The 23,362-nt window shown below is 39.5% G+C and overlaps 1 protein-coding gene across 4 annotated transcripts; it reads left to right on the forward strand.

The window, feature by feature from the left end:
* The first annotated feature begins 16 nt into the window (after positions 1-16).
* Positions 17-22,961, forward strand: SLTM (SAFB like transcription modulator). Of its 4 annotated transcripts, none has more exons than XM_042875984.1 (21): positions 17-211; positions 788-875; positions 6,802-6,866; positions 7,075-7,260; positions 7,690-7,737; positions 8,657-8,684; positions 10,049-10,517; positions 11,072-11,121; positions 13,084-13,208; positions 15,103-15,252; positions 15,341-15,450; positions 15,538-15,698; positions 16,033-16,124; positions 16,345-16,508; positions 17,492-17,666; positions 18,251-18,375; positions 19,386-19,553; positions 20,172-20,486; positions 20,936-21,089; positions 21,817-21,974; positions 22,311-22,961. In XM_042875984.1, exons 1-21 carry the CDS (start codon positions 17-19, stop codon positions 22,417-22,419), a joined length of 3,135 nt encoding a protein of 1,044 aa, XP_042731918.1. In that variant the 3' UTR covers positions 22,420-22,961. The 4 variants fall into 4 exon arrangements, with proteins under 4 accessions (XP_042731918.1, XP_042731920.1, XP_042731919.1 ...); XM_042875986.1 differs by having other exon boundaries at positions 20,948-21,089; XM_042875985.1 differs by having other exon boundaries at positions 13,090-13,208.
* Positions 22,962-23,362: the final 401 nt, after the last annotated feature.

Consider the following 23,362-nt stretch of genomic DNA (forward strand, 5'->3'; position numbering starts at 1 on the left):
GCTCAGTCGCTCTAAGATGGCCGCCGCCGCCTCGTCTCCCGCCGCCGCGGGGGCTCCCGGGGCGCCCACCGCTCCGGCGGCCGCGGCGCCGCCTCCCACCGAGAGCAAGAAGATCAGCGACCTGCGCGTCATCGACCTCAAGTCGGAGCTGAAGCGGCGTAACTTGGACGTCACCGGCGTGAAGACCGTGCTCATCTCCCGGCTCAAGCAGGTGAGAGCTCCGGCGGGCCCGGCCGAGCGGCGCGGCCCGGGCCGGGGGCAGCGCCGTGAGGGGGGCGGGGTTCTCCCGGCCCCGGTGAGGGGGGCGGGGCCGCTCCCGGTGCCGCTACCGCTGCCGGCGGAGGGCTGAGGGTCGTCCTGCCCGGCTCGGCCCTGCCCGCCCGGCGTCGGCACGCCCTGCCCGGCCGCGGGGAGCGGAGGCGTCAGGCGGGGCTCGGCCCGCGGCCTTGAGGCCCTCCCGGGCGGCTGCAGCTCGCTGCCTGCTGCCTGGCCCTTCGTGTCGCTGCGGCTGACCGGCGGCCCGGCGCAGTGATTCCCGAGAGAAACGTGCCGATGTTCGATAAGTTGTCCTTCGGAATGTCACGCGAACGGCTTAAACAAACCGCTGTCACTGGCGTCAGTCTTTCCTCCCTCTCCCCCGGCTTTTGGTGGGAGGTTTAACGTGAAGTGTTCCGTAAGACACTGTTTAGCTGAAAACGTAATGACTTGGCTCGCCCGTATCCTAAAGTGACAGCATCTTGCTTCCAAACGAACTCCATTAAGAACTGCCATTCTGTATCTTGTTCAGGCCATCGAAGAGGAGGGAGGTGATCCGGATAACATTGAAATAACTGTTTCTGCTGACACACCTACCAAGAAGCCAGCTAAAGGCAAAGGTGAATACCTGTTGATTAGATTTAAACAAGTTTTTGTTGCATGCAGCACCTTAAGAAAGAAGTAATGAACCGTGGCCCCACCTGTGCCTGTGCTTTACTGTTTGAGTTCTGTTGTACATAAATCCTCCGCACTTGCTTCCAGTCATGGTATTTCCTTCCTCATCATCTCTGTTTCCCCCATCACCACCTGTTGCACCGGCTTGCTTCCTTTTCCTGCAGCATGCTCTGTCTGTCTCCCTGTGTCACACATCTGCTTATCACTGAGGGTGTGGAATGCATTGGGCCTTGCAAAGTATAGGGGTGCTGTGTATGTATGGGATGTGTTGGTCAGGTGTTTTGTCATAAGGTGGTGGCTGTAGTCTTTGGATCCCAGAGATTTGTGCCATGCTCGTTAACATTGTAAATGTTCTGTAAGATTTTTGGGGATGTGCCATAGAATGGGATCCTGAGCATGGAGTGTTCATGGGTGGGTGTCAGTGTAGTGGCTAAGAGCCTGTGCCAGGGCAAGGGGTGAGCTGGTGGGTTGCTCAGCTGTGAGACAGTACCTGGCCCATGTTAGTGGTGAGTGTGGAACAGTAGGTGGTCAGAGCTTAGGGAGGGCTGTGTGCTGTGACTTATCAACACGATTGTCGCTGAAGGTTTATAATCGAGAGATTCATGAATATAATCAGAATGTTCAGTGTGACTTAAAATGTCATATTAAGAGATTTCTGTTCTTATGTTGTGAAAAATGATTATCTAGATTATAAACTGATATATTTGGCAGAGATTTTGTTGGCACTGTTTACTTATGCGTAACTATTTGTGTTTTGTGACCTTGAGTTTTGAGGGAGAGTTGTTTGTTTTCTGTTTCTGAGGGTGTCTGTAACCTGTCAAGTAAAATTGGGGAAGAAGGGAATGTCTGCTTTACACATAGTGTTCTTCACTGAACATATATATGCTATGAACATATATCTGTGTTCATAGATACCTGCTTTGGAAATGGTTGACCTTATACCACTGTCACTTGTCTTAGGCTGGGTTCAGTGGTGGAAATGGTTATTGTTGTTTCTGTCTGGTGCTGTGAGAGGGCAGTTTAATAATAAAATGTCTTTATAGAGAGTTTGAGTGACATCCCAGCTGTGCTTCTGGCACACTAGAAAAGTGAAGGCAAATAAGCTGAGAATATGATTTCATTCTCTTCTGCGGCATTACTTTGTTCCTTACTCTGAGGGTGGTAACCAATGCTTAAGAAAACAACATGGAAGCTAAATAAGGACATACTTCCACAATTTTTAATGTAGAGATCTGAATGGCAGTTAGTTCTGCTGTGATGAATGCTTTTCTAATCTGCTGCTTTTTATCCTCCTGGTCTCCAAACTAGACTGACAACGTTCTTGAACCGGCTTCTTGTGTAGTTGTACTGTTTTGCTTCCACAAAGATAGTTTGCCTGCTAGTGTTGCTGCTGCCTGAGCCAAGACTTCAGTGGCTGCTTGTTGCCACCTCTTCTGTGGAATTAAATTGTAAGGCTCATATGTATCACGTGTACAGCCTTAGTACAACTCAAAGCAAAACATGACCTTCATTAAGTTCTTATCTGCTCACTCTTGCAAACTCAAAACTTTCTCTTTACTTTTGGGAGTACAAAAGTCTTAGGAGCATATTTTGTGCCAAAACAGAAAGGTTTATGCTTCACTAATCTTCCAAATTAAGAACAAGAAAAAAAAAAATCACTAATTGGTCAAGGGAAAATCTTTTAGGATCTCACTGGATTACTGCTGTTTTTTCTGATCTGTACCTTTGAGCTGGAGAGAAATGCATTCTACCAAAGTCAGACTCTTTCTTTTCAGCTATGCATTCTTTGTATTAACTGCTGATTTTGATTTTGTCTTCTCTATCTGTTGTTATTTTTTTTTGTTAAAATATGTTGTTGATGGCCAGGACGTTTCCCCCCACACCTGGAAATCTACCACTTGAAAAATATATTCCCTAACTACGTCACTAAGAAACTTTTGAAGGCATGTAGGAGATGCATGCTAAATTTTCTCTTAAAATGAAGTATCTTGATCCTCCTTAGGCTTGTATGTACTCTTCATTATGTGTAGTGTTGCATCCTTTACTGATTTTGTTCACAGATTGTTCCAAGCCTTGTGCTGATGTTTCACCTCCCAATAACTTGAGACTAGTTCTAGTGGGTTTGTAACTTCAATTATTTTACTGCTGCCTAGCAGTAAAATGAATGACACTATCAGTTCAGCAGGATTTTTTTTTTGTTCACACTACTACTGCTGTACAAAGCAGAGTAGGAGGAGTATTGAATGTTTCTTGAAGTTAGAAAGAAAACAGAGCCTTAGAAAAGGTAAGAGAGTGGGAGTAATGGATAAATTTTCTCTCTGCAGACAGAGAGGTGAATAGGAGGAAAGGTTTCTCTGGGGGTGTGGGTTGGAAATCAGCTGTATCATCAATTTTAGATCTGAATGTCTTTTGTAGTCAAGAATTCTGCTGCAACTCTTAGGGTCTGTGGAAGAAGTGAGGTGGCTTTCTGAGCACTGTCTGTTAGGAAAACTCGATATGGAATATTGATATAGGTTGAACTGTTGAAGACTTGTCTACAATACACAGTTAGGTAATTTTGGATATTCAGTCTCAGCTCCTTATGTAGAGGGCCACAAATGGGTAGGGCAAAGTTAAACCACTGTAGCACTTGTAAATGGTAGAAAATAAACCACATATTGTTAAAACAATATTTTAAAAGATGTTCTAAATCTCCTACTTAAAGAGGATACCCATTCTCTGGGTAAATAGTCTGTTGCAATTTTATGGTGTGTATCCGTTGCCAGAAAAGTGATTGAGCACAGCTTACAAAGGAGTGCCATCATACCAAGGCAAATTACTGTTTGTGTTGTTAGCTCAGGAACCCACATTTGTGGTGAGTACTATTTACGCCACTGACATTTTCAGTAGCCACTGCGTAGATAACCGTACACATGAGATGTTTCAGTTTGTTGACAGCTTGTATGAGTTGAGACTCACTGCGCCTGTTTTCAGAAGGCTCAGCTGTCAGGACAGTAGTTCTTAACATACCTTCCAGCCACGGTTATTTTCCTCTAAGTGAGACTGGTTTTGAGCACATTCACAAACGTTGGTTTCTGAAGGATGTTGGTTACAGTCTCACTTTGGCAGTCTGCAGTGAACCAACGGAGAGAAGTTTTGAATTTTCATGAATGCAGGTTTGGTTTTTTCTTTTTACTTTTTAGCAAGTCACCGTCACTGATGAGCCTGTGCCAACATCAGTCCTGTGAAGTAAGTAACTGATCAGGTCAAAGTAACCTGAAACGCAACTCTGTTACTGAAAGTAAACTTCCTACCTCGAGCCGCCAGTGCAGAGTGATGGGACGTAGTAGAGATAGCAGCGTCAGTTCTTTTTTATTCACTGTAAAGTTCACCTGCCAGATTTCCTCAGGCAAAACGAATGAATTTAAATAGTTTTCAAGATCGTACATGCCAGCTGGTTGCTAAATGTCTGGCATCAGCTGTACGCATTGGTATTTCTCCGTATGGTTAAGTGGGTTTGGACACAGGAAGAACTTGGACCTGCGGGTTTAACAAACTGAAGAACTGAAATGGGAATGTTAAAGCAGAAAATAGATGGATGTGTCCTTGCAGTCTCTCCACTTTTTACTTTTATTGAGATTATCGGCAGCTATAGGTTATATTGTAGAATGGTGAAATATTAGTACAAAGTTTGGGATACTCTTTCTTCAGACATCAGCTGTGAAGCATATCAGAAACTATTCTTTGTCATGCCAGTCTGCATCTCTTTCTCTGGAAAGCTAGCTTTTCTCAGTATACCTGTGCTTCTGAGTTTTTTTGGGTTTTTTTTTTTTTTTTTTTTTTTCTCCTCTGAAATCTCACAAATCTATTGAAATTTACTGCATTCCAGATAAAAAAAAAGAGAAATTTTGTTGGTTTTCTCTATGCATTTAGACTGGAACTTTCTTATGTTTTGTAATCATAAACATAACTTCCACCACGTGTCTTTTCCTGGAGACTACAGTACTTCTGAGCTGAAAACTGCAAAACAGTGTATGCATGCTGTCAGTGTTGCCTTTCAGTGAGAACAACTCATCTCATTTGCATCTTGAACTGATACAAATTTTCAACAGAAGATAGCAACATTTCTTCCCAAAAGAGCTGTTTTCTAATTGAGCTGCTTAAAATTGTAACATAGGCTCCTGTTCAATAGAATGAATTGGACAAAAAGCCCTAAGAGGGGCATGTTGGTATGGACTTGTCTGTATTTAGTGTTCTTTGGTCTTGTTTTTGCTGAAGGTTTGAAGCTGGCAGCCATTGCTTGGACAGGTATGCTTCACAGGGTACGAGACAGGCTGGAGGGCTGGGCCCAGAGCTTGGAGTTAAATCCAACTGGTGACTGGTCACAACTGGTGTTACTCAGGGATCAGAGTTGGGGATGGCCCTATTTAATATCTTTATTGATGATCTGGATGAGAGGATTGAATGCATCCTCAGTAAATCTGCAGATGATACCAAGCTGGGAGGACGTGTCGATCTGCCTGGCGGTAGGAGGCTCTGCAGCCAGCAGTGTGCCCAGGTGGCCGAGAAAGCCAATGGTATCCTGGCTTCTATTGGAGACAGTGCAGCCAGCAGGAGCTGGAGGTGATCATCCCACATACAGAGCAGCTCTGGTGAGGTCTCAAGATTTTAAGTAGAGTTTTGTTTCGGGTTCCTTCTTACAAGAAAGACACTGAGGCCCTGTGTCCAGAGAAGGGCAATGAAGCTGTGAGGGCTCTGGAGTGCAAGTGTTATGGGGAGCAGCTGAGGGAACTGTGATTGTTCAGTCAGGAGAAGAGAAGACTCAGGGGAGATATTATTGCTCTCTACAGCTCCTGTAAGGAAGTCGTGGTGAGGTAGGGTCAGCCTCTTCTCACAGATAATGGCAATAGGATGAGAAGGGATGGCCTTAAGTTGCACCTGAGGAGGTTCAGGTTGGATATTAGGAATAATTTCTTCTCAGGAGTGGTAAGGTATTGGCATGGGCTGCCCAGGAGGTGGTCCAGGGTCGTTGTCCCTGGAGATTTTCAAGAAGGGGGTTGATGTGGCACTGAGTGACATGGTTTAATGGGCATGATGGCGATGGGCTGACAGTTGGGCTAGATGATCTTAAGGGTCTTTTCCAACTTTTATGATTCTGTGAAATGCAGTGGGTTCCAAAGGGCAATCTGTCTAGTTGTCATCTTCACTGAACCATCTTTAGTTGAAAAAAGCACGTGTGTACTAGAATTCTTCAGTGAAATGTGCCCTGTGTAAATTAGATGCATGACCTCATTTGTGCTGCTGATTATTCCCTGCAGTGATGAAAAGCTGTCAATAAAGGTGGCTTTGAGAACCTTCCAGACTTGCAGATAATCAAAACCATAGCTAGATGAAACCTTGAGCAACATGATTGTAACTTGGAAATTGGTGCTCTCTGCAGCTCTCTGGAGGTTGGGTGGCTAGACGATTGTCAGAAGTTCTTTTTAACTGAAGTTGCTCTGAGATGTTAGCTATCCTATAAAGACCAGTCTTTCCAAAATCTTAAGTTATAAGGTATACTTTAGCTCCAGGAATGCTAGATGTGTATACTTAATGTTCTCTTACATTTCATTGTAGCTAAAAGTACAGGACTTGATATTTTATCAAGTCACTGACTTGGATGTATCTTCTTGTTTATGAAACAGCATTAATTGTTCATACTCACTCATCTGACTTTTTTTCTCTCCTCATCTTAAAAAACACTAGACTTCAGGAGAGTTGAACAGTAGTGAACAGCTCAGATAAACTGGAACACATAGAGAATAATAAAGTAATGCCCTACATGTAATCAGTATTGAAAGAAAGCATGCTATACTTAGCAGCTTTTGTCATTAGCCTGTCCTGTTTTGTCAGGTAAAAAGCAGGAGGCTGATGAATCAACTGGTGATGCTTCGGTTGAAGATGATTCCTTTGTCAAGGTAATAAAAGTATGTATTTTTTTTGTTTTGTTTTCAAAAATTGAAGTATATTCCAGTTTCTGTTTAAGTTCATTGTTTGGTTTTAGTTAAAGCGAAAACAAACAAACAAACAAACTTTGCAAAAACACTGATTTGTGTTGGTTTTTTTTTTTATTAATATATCCAGTGACAACAGTAATGTCAAATATTTGTTGTTTGCTCCAAACAGGAAAGTGAATTGGAGACTCAAGATACAAGCGATCAAGATGGAAATGATGAAGTGAAGGACTTTAAAGAATCTGCTGAAGACGAGAACTTGAACTCTAAAGAACTCCCCTCTGCAGAAAAGAAAAAATACCTCAACGTGGAGCCAGCAGAGACAACAGAAGATGTAGAAAAGGATTCTGAAAATCAGGTACTGTGTATTTTAAGTGCATTGTTATCAGCAACATGTATTCATGGGAAGTCAGAACTAGTTTTTCCACTTCATCTTGCTTTCTTATCTCTAGAAGATAGTTTGGAAATCTTTTTCTTTCTGTTTTTTTTTCTTGCTTTGTATCTGAATAGGCCTGAAATAAATGTGGTATTAATTGATAAAATTGTACCATAGTCCAAAATTGACTTCCCAGGTGATTCTTTTCCTTGTTATTAGTAATGACGTAGTTAGTCTGAACACTGAACTTGATTGGAGATGGAAGTCATGAAAAGTTCTCACTTTTCGATTGTATATTGATGTAGCTAAAATGTTTTGAGTTAACTGACTCTCTCAGCTCTGCTTGTTCTTTTTTTTCAAGTGTCGTAAAGCAAATCTCTTGCTGAGCAAGTTCCTTTTATGTTATTATAGGAAAATGAAGGTCAAGACATGGAGGATTACACTTTTCCAAGTGTCCACGTGAGTTCCAAATAATTTCTAATTGTTTTGCACATTAGCTAATTTTAGACTGCCTTTTGTTCCAGCTTGCATCTTAGGATGTTTACTGTTTGTTCTCATCTTCATTGTGCTGCATTAACAGAGCTTTTATTTGTTTGTTTGTTTTTAATAGAGCAAATAATTGTGACTTCCAAATAAGGCATCACATATAAATGCAAACTCCCATGTGTAATCTGGGACTATTCATTGCATAAACTTAGCAAGGAATGTTTTCTAAACTGTCTTAAAGGTGCTTTAGAGGGCTATGACAAATGATAACATAGTATATACAGCTGTTAGGCATGGAACTTCTGGTTTAAATTGGAAACGTGTCTCTGGGGAATGTTATTGTTTTGTTTTGATTTTTTTAATGCTAACATTTGTAACATCTCTAAGCTCAGAAATACAGTCTGAGTTACATGGAACTGACATCTCAAAAAGGGACATCTCATACATCATGTCTTATTAGAGGTGTTAGATTTTGACAAGAATTTACTTATTGTGTTTCACCTTGAAATACTGAATGAAAAGTCTGAAATGAGGTAGGCCTCCTTCTCATAAGCTTTCAAAGCCAGTGATGGAGTACTTAATTTTCACTGAAAATAGTGCTTAGAAGTGTGACATCCATCTGTTCTAAATGCTATAGCAGGACAGGGGACAGTTTGATGTTGCAGCCAATTGTAGGTGTTGCAGACAGATACTAGTGAGCTTTGGTACAAATTTTCAGTGATTTGACAAGGAAGGAACACAGTCTTAGTTTCTGTATCGTATTTTCTTTGGAAGTAGTGTCTCACTTATTTAATTAGCCTTCATGTGATTGAAGTTTGATGGAAAATATGAATTGTTCTACCTTAAGATCTAAAATAGAAGACATTTAGTCTTGACTTCCTTTTTCTTGCAGGATGGTGAAGATGAGGAAAATGAGAAAGGTATGTTTGAAGTTTAATATAGTTCAGAAGTCTTTAGCCTGGTAAGAGCAGGCAATTTTCTCTTGTAACATTTGGTCTCTTTACTAATCTTAGTCTTGTCTCCAGTATCAGTTGTTTCCTTATTAAGCTCAGCACCTGGAATCATTGCAGTCAATGGGTTTATCTCACTCTTAAGAGTTATTTTACTTTTAAGAGTTAATTACAGTACTTATCAGTTACTGTGGTGGATGTATAGTATAGTTGCAATACCATGAATCTTAAAAAATGAAAAACAAACACAAAAGCAACCATAGTATTCAAGGACTCTGATTCTAGTATACGGTAAGTCTTGATGCAAATGCTTCCAACTTGCACTGCAGTAACTGATGTTTAATTGAGTTGAAATGATACTCCCTTACACTGAACCTAAGCACCCAAAAATGTGTGGACCATCATATGCTTGGCTTACTGTCACTTGGAAATACCATTTGTATACAGAATGGTAAAACAAGTGTTTGGAAACCTGTGGAGTGGCTACCTTTATTTTAAAGCTGTACTCATTAGTGAAACTATGGAAGGAATATAATGCATTTGGGCAAACAGACTTTCTGGACAGAAGTCTTAAGGATTCTACGTACTGTGGACTAGAAAAGGACATGGAACATCACGTTACGCAAGATGGAATAAACACTGAAGTTACAGGATAAAACTACAGACTTCTTGTGTACGAGGGACCTACGACTGAAATATGTCCAGTGCAAGCTGAAGAACACCGTCTGAGGTGCCGGTGTAGGACTGAGATGGAAAATCTGTCCAGTGGATGAAGACTGAGAACCATCTGTCTACGAACTCTGGATTAAAGCTCACTCCTCTATTTTCTGCAGTAGCCTTGTACAGTTAACTTGACTGCCAAATGACAAGCTTGGAAAGGAAAAGCCAAAGATTACCAATGTGGAAGACTGACTGAAATTCTCCAAGACTGTAATACTTTTGGATTTGGGAAGGTTGGAAGTCTCAAAACCAGGAAGATTGAAAGCTGGATTAAACCAAACTGTGAGCATCCAAGGCAACTATTTTCTTATGACATGCTAAATCCTAAACTGGAAAATGGATACTTCTTATGAAGAACGGGTATCTCCAGGATGGAACCATATTCTGACTCCTAATATTTTGGTATTTGTCTCTAGGAAATGTGTTTTGCCATGAAGAATAAGTGATCCTGGGTAAAGGATTTATATTTGTGTTAATACACCTTGTGTTTTTTCCTAACCTTCCATCAGTGCTAATAACTGGCTTTGTATTTTCTAGGTCCTATTCTAGCATATGCATATGAAATTGTTTAAACTTCTTGTTTTGCCATATTTATTCCTGTTAAATCCTCTTAGATAAAGCAGGTTCTGGTGATGGTACACAAGAAGTATCTAAACCTCTTCCTTCAGAAGAAAGCCTAGCTGAGGCTGATCACACGGCTCACGAAGAGATGGAAGCTAACACGTCTGTGAAAGAAGCTGAGGATGATAACATATCGGTTACAATCCAGGCTGAAGATGCCATCACTCTGGATTTTGATGGTGATGACCTCCTAGAAACAGGTAAAAATGTGAAAATTACAGATTCTGAAGCAAGTAAGCCAAAGGATGGGCAGGATGCCATTTCACAGAGCCTGGAGAAGGAAAGCAAGGACTATGAGATGACTGAGAACCATAAAGATGGTAAGAAGGAAGACTGCGTGAAGGGTGATCCTGTCAAGAAGGAAGCCAGAGAAGGTTCAAAGAAAGCAGAATCTGGAGACAAAGAAAAGGATACTTTGAAGAAAGGTCCCTCGTCTACTGGGGCCTCTGGTCAAGCAAAGAGGTTTGTTTTTCTATGTCAGTTCTTTACGATACTGAGTGCCAGCATTCAATAAGATCACTCTACATTAAGGGGGTAGCAGCAAGAATCTTGTAATTAGTATCCTATGCTCCTGCCTATAGATTTTTTTGACCGCCATAAGTTACTTTTTAAAATTCAAGATCTTCGTATAGACACTATGTCCTACTGATTGCATTGTCGAATTGTCAGCATTTATTTATTTTTTTTTTCCAATTTGACAAGTTTTTTAAATGTCCTTGTGATGATGGTAATGAACAGCTATCAGTTCTAAGAACACAAAATGAAGTCAAGTCCCCGTCCTGAAATCTGGAGAAGATTGCCATATATCCACTGAATAGAGTTGTCAGAAAATCTAGATCTTCAGGCATCCTGGGGAAAATCAGTGCAAGAATCCATGAGGGAATCATTTGTTCAAATACACAGTCTAGCCTTTTTTTTTATTTTTTGAAATGTTAACTTGTCTGTTAGTATAAAATGCAATGCTTAGCAAATTCTGTATTTTCAATTTTCTTCTGATTTTTAATTTGCTTCTCTAGCTCTACTAAGGAATCTAAAGAAAGCAAGACAACGTCAAAGGATGATAAAGGTAACTATTACAAGTTAGGGCAGCACTGTCTTGAAGTCTTTCCCTTCGAGAACATCCTTGCTATGTATTAAAATGGCTTATATGATTGAACTTGTCTGTAGTAAATTGTGCCAGGGGTGCAGTAGTCACTAGCTCTTTGTGTGTGTCCTTCTTACAATGTCAGATTTCTTATAAGATCAAAAATACCTATTCTGGGGACTCAGTGGAAATATATTCTTCTATTTCAAAATACCGTTGTGAGCAAACTCAACATCTCCTAGGTGTTTGTTTTGATAAGAAGGTATCATTGTCAGATATGCTTGCTGTGACTTGACATCAGCCTAAAGGACTGATTGTATATACGCATAAAAATGTAAAAAAGCCACATGCAGTTACTAAATGTAACACCAGTTAAATTATTTGTTCAGACCTCAATTCTTGCTCGGTTTTAAATAAAGTGAACTTTCAGCTGCAGTGTAACACAGTTACATAGTTATACATAGTTATGTTAGCTGCAGCTAACATGCTGGCTAGCAAAATGGTGCATGTGGCTGTCAAGGCAGTAACGTTGGAAGCTCTTTGTATACCTTGGTGTTTCCTTCTGTTACCACAAAAACCAGGTTTACAATGAAAAATTCATATTGGAGCTCTGGTGTGCATTAATGTCGACAGTTATATGGATGCTTCAGAGCTGAGCAAATATATTCTTACAAGCTGATGTGCCTCCTTAATTTGCCTTTTTTGCTCTTTCCCAACAATCTTTATCAAAAAATCTCTCGTATCACAAAGGATGAATGGAACTTCACATGAGAAATGAAGTTTTTAGGAGAAATTTGTATGACAGACATAATTCAGTCATCTGTATATGCCTGTCTGCTCATGATAATTTTATATTTATGATGATTAAAGAAATGGCAAATCTGTTTCCATGTAGCATTTACAACATCTGTAATAGTCACTGTCATAAGGCTGTCTTAAAAATATAATATGCAAAGCCAAGATAGTTGCTACTTAATGATAAACTTAGTATATCACAGTTTATCAAGATAATCCAGGATTATAAAGATAAAGAAGATAGCTGAGGTTTTATTACCTTTTGCTCTTGGTCCATCTTGATGCGTTGAAGAAGGAAAGCCAGCTGTTTCTGAGGGTGGTTAAACTACCTTTGAAATCTGCACACCATCAGAGTTTCCAGCTGTTTAACTGGAGCTCCTGTGCTTGTCCAGCCTGTACAACCAGCTATGTTTGAACAGAAGCAGTCATACACCTAACAGCAAACAACAAGAAGCTGAACAAAACAGTACAAGAGATGTTGGGGATTTGTATGTGACTCTTGGGTTCTCAGTTCTGAGTTGTTACAATAATGGCTAAAACATGTTTGTTTTTTTCTTATGGATTTTTTTTTTTCTTTTTTCTATTTGTCCTTATTATTTTCCTTTATGTGCAAAATAACATTTGGTAAGCTACATCCAGCAGTGTGTTAAAAAGCTGCTCTGGATGGAGGGTAGCCACCAAGAAGCTGTGGAAGTAAACAGATTCTGGAGGCTAGGAAAAATGAGTTATGTTGAGGATTAACTGTCTCCTCCATTAACTCTTCAGTCATTGCTTTGGTAATTTGATTAGTGTAAAGACATAGTAACGAAAAGCAAATGTTGGGTGCGTTTCTAGATGGAAGTTACCATAAGAACCAGAAGTTGAAGCTTAATAAACTCACCTAAATAAGAAGTAAAGCATGCCTTAAACAGAGTGTTGTACGATTTCCTAGCTCTGTCAAGTAAGCCAAGCTGTTGGTCTCATTACGTGGGTGAATGAATGAATTCTTATGGTGCATATTTTTTTTATATAGAAGTCTTTTCAAGAAAGGTAACCGGATAAACAGTTACTTAAAGGTAACAGGCTAAGTTTCTCTTGTCAGCAACAGTTTAGTTCAATATTCATTGAATCTTTGTCTCCTTAATTCTGTTGGCTGTTTTGCAAAACTTGTTTCAGGAAGTGGAAGCAGTGCTAGTGGTAGCAGTGGAAGTTCAACTAGAAACCTGTGGGTTAGCGGACTCTCTTCCAACACAAAAGCTGCTGACTTGAAAAATCTCTTTGGAAAATATGGAAAGGTATTTCATCTGGTGTGATATTGTGTGTTGTGTGTGCCTCCTCCCTCATAACCCCTTGTTGTGGTTTATCCCAGCAGGCAGCTGAACACCACGCTGGGATGGTTTTCTCACTCCCTCCACTCCCAATGAGAGAGAATCAGGGGAAAAAAAACAACCTAAAACAACTACATACAACTTGTGGGTTGAGATAAAAGCTATTTACTAAGAGAGAAGAAAGGAGGGGGGGGAGGGCAGGAAGAGTTACAGTTATTACTATATATACAAACCAAGTGATGCCCTGTGCATATCCTCACCTCCTGCCAACTGACGCCCAGCCAGTCCCCAAGCTGCAGCAGCTCTCAGACCAACTCCCCACTGTTTTCAGGCTTTTCCCACATGATGTCATATGGAGTATCCCTTTGGCCAGTTTAGGTCAGCTCTCCTGGTTCTGTCCCTTCCCAGCTCCTTGTCTCCCTCAGCCTCTCTCACTGGCAGGACAGTATAAGGATCTGAGAAACCGAAATGGCCTTGGCTCTGTACAGCACTGCTCAGCAAGAACTGTAAACTGGTGTGTTATCAGCACTGTTTTTCTCCTAAAGCCAAAACACAGAATTCATACCATACTGTAAAGGAGAAATTAGCTCTGTCCCAGCTGAAACCATGACACCCTTACTCTATGCAAATACAGAAATTGACTATTACTTCATTTAAACACAAATCTGAGATGAAATATCTGACCATTATAACCTAAAAAAACCCGCGGTACATTCAGAACCTTAAGCTAGAATTTGTACTTACAGGAAGACCTATTACTTCATAAGTTGTTTTCCTTTTGAGGTAAGGTATAAATGGCACTAACATTGAGGTCAGGACTGATTTTAAGCCTTGAGATTTTGTTTTTAGTTGAATAGCCATGGCTAAGTTCTTCTGCAGCAACTGTATCTAAGATTGAAAAACTTACTAAAAAAATAAGTGTTCTAAGGGCTTCTTAGTGGGGGAAAAATAAGCCAAGATATATGACTGCTAATGTCTACTCTTCTGGGGACTCTTCTTATGAAGTTTATTACAGACTGCTCAAACTAAGTCAGTTTTCCTGGATTTTGGGTTAGTATGGGAATTCTATGAATCTGGTTTTTATAATAAATTAAGAAGGCAGTTTTATTTAATGACTTCATGAGTAGTGAAACGTAAGAGTCTGTTTTGTTAAAATTTCCAATTCTCTGCTTGTTTTTGCTTGATAGATGTTTAGCAGCTGTATGTACTTCTGTACCCACTTTTAAGTAAATGGGGAAAAATGTAATGACTAAATGACTGCAGGCTGCTAAATGATTGAATTAATGCACTATAAATTGTGTCAACCAATAAGACTTGCTCCTGTTGTTACTGAAATTCTAACAAGGAGCCACAACACAAGACTTCATGTTTTCTCAAGAGGCACATGTCTAAGAGTTGGTTACCAAAGCTGCATTTGGTAGTTACCTTTTAAAGAACTTTTTGCCTCAAGGAATATTAGGCAGCAATTTACTATACCTTCTTGTGATTAATTGGCAGCGGCTGACCTGTTTCTTTTATGCATGTTCATCCATTATAGATGAAACATCAATTTTAGATCAGCATGAATTTTGATGGTGGTTCTCAAAAAAAAAAAAGAGAGGTGAGGTAACACGCGTGAGGTTGTTACTGGCCAAAACATGACATACACTTTAATTTGCCATAATTTGGAAGTTGGGATAAAGGTTTTGAAAAGGTGTGGTTGTTTGCTTTACAAAACTTGTAGCGTTTTTCCTTCTAATAGGGTGAGGTTTTTGTTGTTGTTGTTGTTCCCTATATACTAGGGTGAAAAGGTTATTGGCATATCATCTGTTCCTCACTAGAAATCTATTTCTAAAGACCTAATCTTCACCTGCTTATGTAGGTACTTGGTGCAAAGGTGGTCACAAACGCACGAAGTCCGGGGGCAAAATGTTACGGCATAGTAACCATGTCTTCTAGTACAGAAGTGGCCAGATGTATCGCCCACCTTCATCGGACAGAGCTGCACGGACAACAAATTTCTGTTGAGAAAGTAGGTTTAATAAGATGAAAAGCTCACCCAAATAGACCATCTTGGATAAAAATCTGTATTAACATATTTGCTTTTGAAAAAAATGTAGGTGAAAGGCGATCCCTCCAAAAAGGAGCTGAAGAAGGAAAGCGATGAGAAATCCAGCTCCAGTAGAAGCACAGGAGATAAGAAAACCACATCAAGTGATAAAACCAGCAAGTAAGAACATTCACATGTCTCCTAAAGTTGTGAAAATCCCTTAAGTTGAATTTCCTCACTGTGTTTGTGTGTTTCTCTCCTAACAAGAACACCGTCAACCAAAAAAGAAGAGAAGAAATCTGAGAAATCTGAAAAAAAAGAAAGTAAAGAAGCCAAGAAAACAGAAGGTAAAGATGAGAAGAGTGATAATGGAGCAAGTGGCCCTAATCAAGAATCCACTAAAAAAACTGAAGAAAAGAAAAGAATAAGTATGCAATATAGCCATGTTTCCTCCTTGTGAATCTGTGTCTGACTTGTTTGGGGGGCATGTTCTTGCTTTTAGTTGGAAAGAAAATAATTAACCACTGATTCATCTCTACAATCCAGCAATATCTATTGCTTCAGACCCAATGTGAAGTTCCATGCATCATACTACTGCTTAGCTACAGAAATGTGCTGGCATGCTTCTGCTACCAGTAGCACTTCAGTGACATTTCTGAATCTCCAAGTCAATGAATATCTGTAATAAGCAAATGAAGACTCTGTTTTAAAAAAATCCCCCCCCCCCCCCCCCCCCCTTTTTTTTCCTTCTTTATTCCCTAGGTGGTAAAAGCCCAGGTCATGTTGTAGTTCTTGACCAAACAAAAGGAGACCAAGGCCACTCTAGGACAGTGAGAAGGGGAAGGTTTGAGAAAGTAAGTATCTGTCAATTTACTGGAATCCTTATGATTTGATGCTACCTTACACACATATCATTATTATTTTTTTCCTGATGAGTCTGTGAAGTATCATAAACTACTAAGCTTAGATAGAAGCTTTCTATGCTCAGTAGTTAATGGTATTTGAACGTAGCATCCAGAAATCTCCCTAAGTGAATGAGACTTCTGAAATAACCATTGTAATCTCTGTCTATAGCCACAGATATTGAGGAACAAAGAGCGTATTATTCAAGATAAAGTGAAATTCAGGGAATACAGGGGTAGAAAGGATATCTTGCCTTTTGAAAAGATGAAGGAACAGAGATTGCGAGAACACATGGTTCGATTGGAAAGAATACGACGAGCTGTTGAACTCCGAAGGTAGTAATTCAACTTTTTGCTAAAGGCTATTTTACACATTAATTGATCAGATACTTTATTTAGAAACCTAATTAGAATGTATTCCGTCAAACCTTTCACTCAGATGTTAAAGTCTGAGGTTGTGCCTAACAGTACCCTTATACAAATAAAATGACTCACAATTTTTTGTTTAATACTTCAAAAGCCATATGTGTATGTGCATAGCTTAGTGCTTGTTAGTGGGGGTGTGACTGCATGCTAGTTTGCTTTGTGAAAGACAAGAAGTTGAATAGGAGATGTGGCCAAAAATAGTAATTTTTAGAGATCTATTACATGCCTTAATGATGAATCGAGCATAATACCCTCTTGTCTCTTACATAAAAGGACTAAATGGCTACTTTCTTTTATTCTGTTTGTTTTATGTGACAAAAAGTTTGCAGAGAATAGTCAAGTGTGCTTTTAATTGGATTTCCCAAAACAAAGGAATTTCTAGCAAGCATAGATCTTACAGGAGAAAATACCTTTCCTGCTTCCTGTAAGCTGTTCCATTGGAGGTGGGGATGAAGGAAACACACAAGAATACTGTCTGTGCAAGTCGGAACAGTCATGTTTTTCTGTCTCATTTTTGGACAGAAAGTAATTAAAATTTTGTTAGTCTGAAGTGTGCAGCAGCTTAAAGTATTCTTAAGATCAAAACGGTATTATTTGCTAGGCTACTGTTGTACCTGCCAGATAACAATGCAGCAGTATGAATCATGGAAAAAAAAAATAATCGGAATGATAATTTATGACTTAAATGTTTCAGTAGCTGTTGTCTACTTAAGTGGTTCTGTAGAATACAGTTTGGCTACTTAGAGCTAAAAGGAGTAGGCTTCTCTCAGTACTAGCCTTCTCACAAATAGTTTATGAATGTCTGTGCCTATGGTGATGTTAGTTTTAGAGGAGAAACTTTTCCAATTCAGTTTCTGCTACCTCTTTTTGTTGTTTTTATTGTCTTTCTTCAGGAGAAGAGAAATTGCTGAGAGGGAACGTCGGGAGAGAGAACGTATACGAATAATGCACGAACGAGAAGAATGCTTGCAGAGAGAAAGGGAACGATTAGAAATTGAAAGGCAAAAGCTAGAGAGGGAAAGGATGGAACGAGAGCGTTTGGAAAGAGAGCGTGTTCGTATTGAACAGGTATACTTCTTGTAGTTCAGACTATAATGCACTGTCAGTTGAGGACTGTAACTCACTTTGCACTTGGTATGAATTTCTCTTTGGCCTTCCACTCAGGCCTGAAAAGAACCACCCCAACAATAAATAGGCAACATTGCAAAACAGCAGCAGCAGTCTTTACCTTGTTTGACTAGTAATTTGATAGCAAGTTCTTGATACAGTAGTGTCTGTCAGAAACACTAATACTGAAGTTCAGTAGGTGACATTGCTTCTACTAGCTACTCTTAAGTAATTTTACTAGCTTTTTCCTAGAGAACAGTGGTATAGCAAACTTAATGAGCTGTATTTCTGGGCAGTGAACATATTAGTAACATGAGGAAGCACTTGGAGATTTTTATACCTAACAGATGCATTGTCTCTTCTTCAGAGAAATATTCCTTCATGCTCTTGAGTCTTGGATGCTATCCAAGCATGAATTGTATCAGACAGCCTTTAGTAGAAAACTGTCAAACGTTAGTTCTGTATACTTACTGAGTGTTTCATAGGAATCTCTAATTAGAGCTCTTGTGTCTGATGTGTTTCTTTACCCATCCCTTTCATGGTAGGAACGTCGAAAAGAAGCAGAGCGTATTGCTCGTGAAAGGGAGGAACTTCGTCGACAACAACAACAGCTTCGCTATGAACAGGAAAAGAGGAACGCTTTGAAACGTCCACGTGATGTAGATCACAGGTAATCTAGTTCTGAAAGCGTTGTTTTATAACCCTTACAAAGAGCTGGGAGCTGTTTGTGACTTGAAAATGTGGTTGTATCTGAAACAAGTCTAAACAGAAGAACTGAATTTCTGGTATTTATTTTTGACATCAGTGTATGTCAGGTGTGAAACGTGGTATCTGTATCAGAGAGCTTTGACATAGAAGCATCCCATTAATTAATTCTTACTGTACCAAAAGTACAATTGAGTGCATTTGCTGAGAAAAGCTATTCTTCTGCCTTAACGGCCAAAATTTCCAGATTCTAATTCATTAAGAATTTACTTTCCTGATAAATTAATGGTTCAGAGGAGCCAGTGTGCTGGCTTTTTGTTTGTGCTGAAATTGATGACTTGTACCACTGGCTGCTTGAGCCACCTGAATCAAAGCTCAGAAGTAGTTTCTATAGTTGAGAAAATAGGTCTGAGATCTTAGCCATGAAGTTGACTTAAGGGAGGCACAATAGAAGGCAACTGTAAGGTCTCATGCTAGAGACAATAGCAGAACACTGAAGTACATGAAAATGAAGCTGTCTTTATTCCCCACATGAAGTAACAGTGTCTTGCCTTCTCATCGTGAAGACTGCACCTGAGTGCTTCTGATGATCAAGGAGGTGATGCTTTCTGCACTGTTCCTTTCTGAGAAAGCTGTTTTGATTATTATTTTTTTTTATCTAGAAAGCTGCTGTTATTATTTATTCTGGAAGACTTTTGATGGCAGAATTTTGGTTGGATTCTTCTATACTGATGGTATCTAAAATCTAAGCTACAAAATACTGTTGATGGGTAGTCTAAAGAAACAAAAAACACCAAAAACATTTTTCTTACATTTATCAATCTGACACAATCTTATTCCTTTAGAAGCTTTACAAGGGTCCAAATGCTTGCCTTTAAAGCAGACGACTGATGCATAATTGAAACTATTTTCTGTATTATTAGGCTGTGATTTGGATACATGTAATTGATGATGGCTCCTTTGTTTCTCTTAAAGGAGAGATGATCCTTACTGGAGTGAGAGTAAGAAGATGGCTCTTGATACAGATGCACGTTTTAGTCATAGTTCAGATTACAGCCGCCAGCCGAACAGATTTAATGATTTTGATCACAGAGAACGGGGGCGATATCCAGAAGGTTCTGTTCCATCGTCGTCTTTTGACAGGTAAGTTATGATAATGGGGCAGCAGGTATTGGACTGCCAACATCTTTAAATTTAGAATAGTTAAAGATGTCATTGTGCAGCAACAGAATTGTATCAGTGTCTAGAAATCACTTCAGGACTGGCCATTTATATGTTTTTTTCCTGGAGATGTTACATTGCTGCATGGTGATCTTTTCATCATGTTACAAAAGAAATTTTGCAATTACTCTTCTTTTATACCTTGTCACAAATGGGTTCTCATGAATTAGACCTTTCCTGCTTGGTTAATTAATCTCCTTAAGAAGCAAGGCTAAATCTAGCATTCCCTGTGCTTCATACCAGGAAGGTAAAAAGGAGACCCTACAAGAGCTTCAATATTGTAGACGCCAAACTACACACAGAAAAATCCACTGAAAAATGTTCAGATGGATTTAAGAACTCAAGCTTAAAATGCTAACTGTAAAGATAAATGTAATTCAGTGTGTAAGGATTCTTGCAATGTATACCATGTAAAAAGATGAATAGTATTTTTAAATATGATTATATGAATAGTATCTCCTAACCTCTGAGCTTATATTTAAGGAGAAAAGGGAAGAATGGAAGACAAGCAAATGACTTTTTCCTGCTTTAACAACCTAGGCGAGAACGATTTGTAAATCAAGGTGAAGCAAAAAAGACTCGCCCAACAGCACGAAGAGAAGAACCAGGGTTTGAGAGATACCCAAAGAATTTCAGTGACTCCCGAAGAAATGAGCCGCCACCACCAAGAGGTGAACTTCGAGATACAGACAGACGGGAAGTGCGAGGAGACAGAGATGAAAGAAGAACAGTGATCATTCATGACAGACCTGAAATACCACACGGTCGACATCCAAGAGAGACTGGTTCAAATCCACCTAGGCAAACAAATTGGAAGAACGAGGGAAGCATAAGCACAGACAAACGTGATGGCAGGTAAACTTCCTGGATATACAACTAGTGAAAGTAGTGATTCTTGTAGAATTTATCCATGGTAATAATGCCTCCAGAACTGATGGGTAAAGAGAGAACAGTTTTCCTCCTAAAGACTAGCAAAGTCTCTTTCCAAAACAGTAGGAAAAGCTTGATGATTACTCTGTCGCATATGCTAAACATCAGTAAACTCTATGCTGACACCTAGCAGTCTATTCTTATTCATATGAATATGCATAATTATGCATAGAGATATATAGGAAGGAGGCTTTTTATGTGAGAATGCTGATATAAACAAATACATGCAAACTTTTCAATATTTAGCGAGCCATGTAGATTTAAAACAATGTTTCCAAGAATCCAACTGCAAGTTGCTAGCAATATGGAGTTTTACAAGTCTGTTAGGTTTTGATATCTATTATATTATACTGAAACCACAATTTTGATAAAAGCAACTTTTACAGAGGTGAGAGGCCAGATCGGTCAGGAAGAGAAGTGTCTGGACATGTAAGAGGTGCACCTCCTGGGAGCCGAAGCAGCGCTTCTGGGTATGGAAGCAGGGAAGGAGAACGAGGAGTGATGGGAGAACGAGGTGGTGGAGGACAAGTAAGTAATTCTTTGTTTATGCACGAGGCAGGAAGAAACTGAGAAATAAAAAATCATGCTGGAAAAATCAGCTGACCACATAGCATCAGATAAATCATAACAAGCATTCTAACTAGCTTAAAACTGCTTGTTTCCCTTTAAATAGTGTTTGTATTGCTTTTTTCCTTAATTAAGCTAAAGTGTCTGCAGAAAACATACCCAGTTCTTAAGTCTAGTTTCTTTCAGGTGGGTCAGAACAGCATGTGAATGAGTTGCTGATTAGGCTTTTCATAATGTGTTACGATAGTATTTTCAGGTTCTTAATCTGACACTGCATGTTATTTGCAGTGTACTTCTTAGTGAGAAAACATTCTGTATGATTTGTCTTGAGAGCCAACAGCCTAAATTTTTCATGCGACTCTCAACTGAAGCATTTAACGTTTCTTTCTGCAGATACATGGAACATACTTATTTAGTTGTTATGTGCTTGGGGTAGAACTGGGAGTAAATTACAAGCTCATGAAACTTCACCCTTTGCACACTCATTACTGCAAAATAGTTCCATTTTGATATCTAGAGTTACTTTAACAAGACTTATTTTAAGATTTAGATGCTTATGGATTGAAAGCCCAAACTACTACATTTTAAGTAGTAACGCTGGAGAGTTCTGGGCTTAGCTTTCTTGAAAAACTCACTTCATGTTGATGATGAAATAGGCCTTTCATTCTTAAAATAACTTTCTTGCTAGCACTACAATGAAGACAGACATGTTGTTGAACGGCACAGTCGTGAAACTGGACCAAGGAAAGAGTGGCATGGACCTAGTTCTCAAGGAAGTGGGTATCATGATGCAAGGAGAATGGGAGATGGCCGTGGAGGAAGTGGCATGATGTCTCCACACACGAGGTACAAAAATTGTTCCTTCCTTCGACTTCCCCACTGAGCTCCCAGTGTGCACATTATCCTTTAGAAGTGCAGTAGACTCAGCGTAGCAGCGAGGGCTTGCTGCTGTGCAACATGCAATCCGTCCTTAAATGCCAGAACTTGGCTCCACAGTTCTTGTTCTGCTAGTGCTGTTCAATTGCAAACTCAGAAGCTTCCTGTAAAGCCTCTTGTCTTGAATGGTTTGAAGATTCCTTTGAGACTTAACAGTTAAGTGAGATGAGAAGTATGGATGTTCTTATCTGTGCACCAAGAGTGTAGACTCTTTTGATAACACTTCTTTAACACCTTTGTTTCCAGTAACTCGTCACCAATAAATAGAGTTGTACAGATCACAGGGAATTCCATGCAGAGGGGCAGTGGCTCAGGATTTAAGCCATTTAAAGGTGGACCTCCACGAAGATTCTAAGATCTACAGCTGCTTGGTTTCAAGATAACTTATTGAAATTTCTTGTAAACTTTCTCTGATTAAAAACAGGAAATCTTGTCCAGAACTCCTGATTAAATTTTTTTAATTTAACATGCTTACTTTCCTCTCAATTTTGGAGGCATTTTAATAGTTACGTTGTAATTTTGGATAGTTTTTGTGTATCTTTGATAAGCATTTTCCCTGAGGCACTAGAGCTGTATAAAGACAAATTGGAACCAAAATATTTGTTAATCTTGTATAAAAGAATGGGTTGCAGCTGTGTGCTAGTTTGATTTACCAGCATTAGCTCTGTGGTGTCATGCTTTAAAGTTGGCTCCTTCTCACAACATACACAGCTATAACCTCCGTTTTGAAGGTTGTCCAGGCTATTCTCTCTGCTTTCTAATTTGTAGAGAAATAAGATTGTTCTTTCATTACTGGGTATTATGTAACCTATTTTTGCAGAAGGTACTGTTACATTGAGTGCATTTATGTGTATTCTTGCAAATGTATTCTTTTGAAATAAACCTTCATATTCTGTATAGCTTCTATTAAGTCTTTGGAACCAGTCTTGGGGGAAAGAAGAAATAATGAAACTGACAAGTTGGCATGGCAAGTCAAAAACAATATTGACAAGCCCTTCTGAAGAACATGAATATTTAAAGCTCATTCAGTATTTATACATCTGAACACTGGATCTTGTAAAGAAAAAAAAGTGTCTTTAAAGTAAAATTCAGATAAGGGCTAAAAGCAGTTACTGGCTCAGACTGTCGTAGCTATCGAGTTTAAGGGAAGGGCGAGTAAGAGCAGCCTGCTCTTGGCCATGCTGTTACTCATTTGGTGCGTGCAGGGACTGTTAAGCATCTGGAACGTTCCAGAAAACTGAAATAAAGTGAGTTACATTGTTTTCCTGTAAATAACCTTTCAGGAAAGGTGGGAGGGA

This window comes from Lagopus leucura, unplaced genomic scaffold, assembly GCF_019238085.1.
Source record: "Lagopus leucura isolate 7727_CA_CO unplaced genomic scaffold, USGS_WTPT01 Super-Scaffold_100015, whole genome shotgun sequence".
Classification (NCBI taxonomy): Eukaryota; Metazoa; Chordata; class Aves; order Galliformes; family Phasianidae; genus Lagopus; species Lagopus leucura.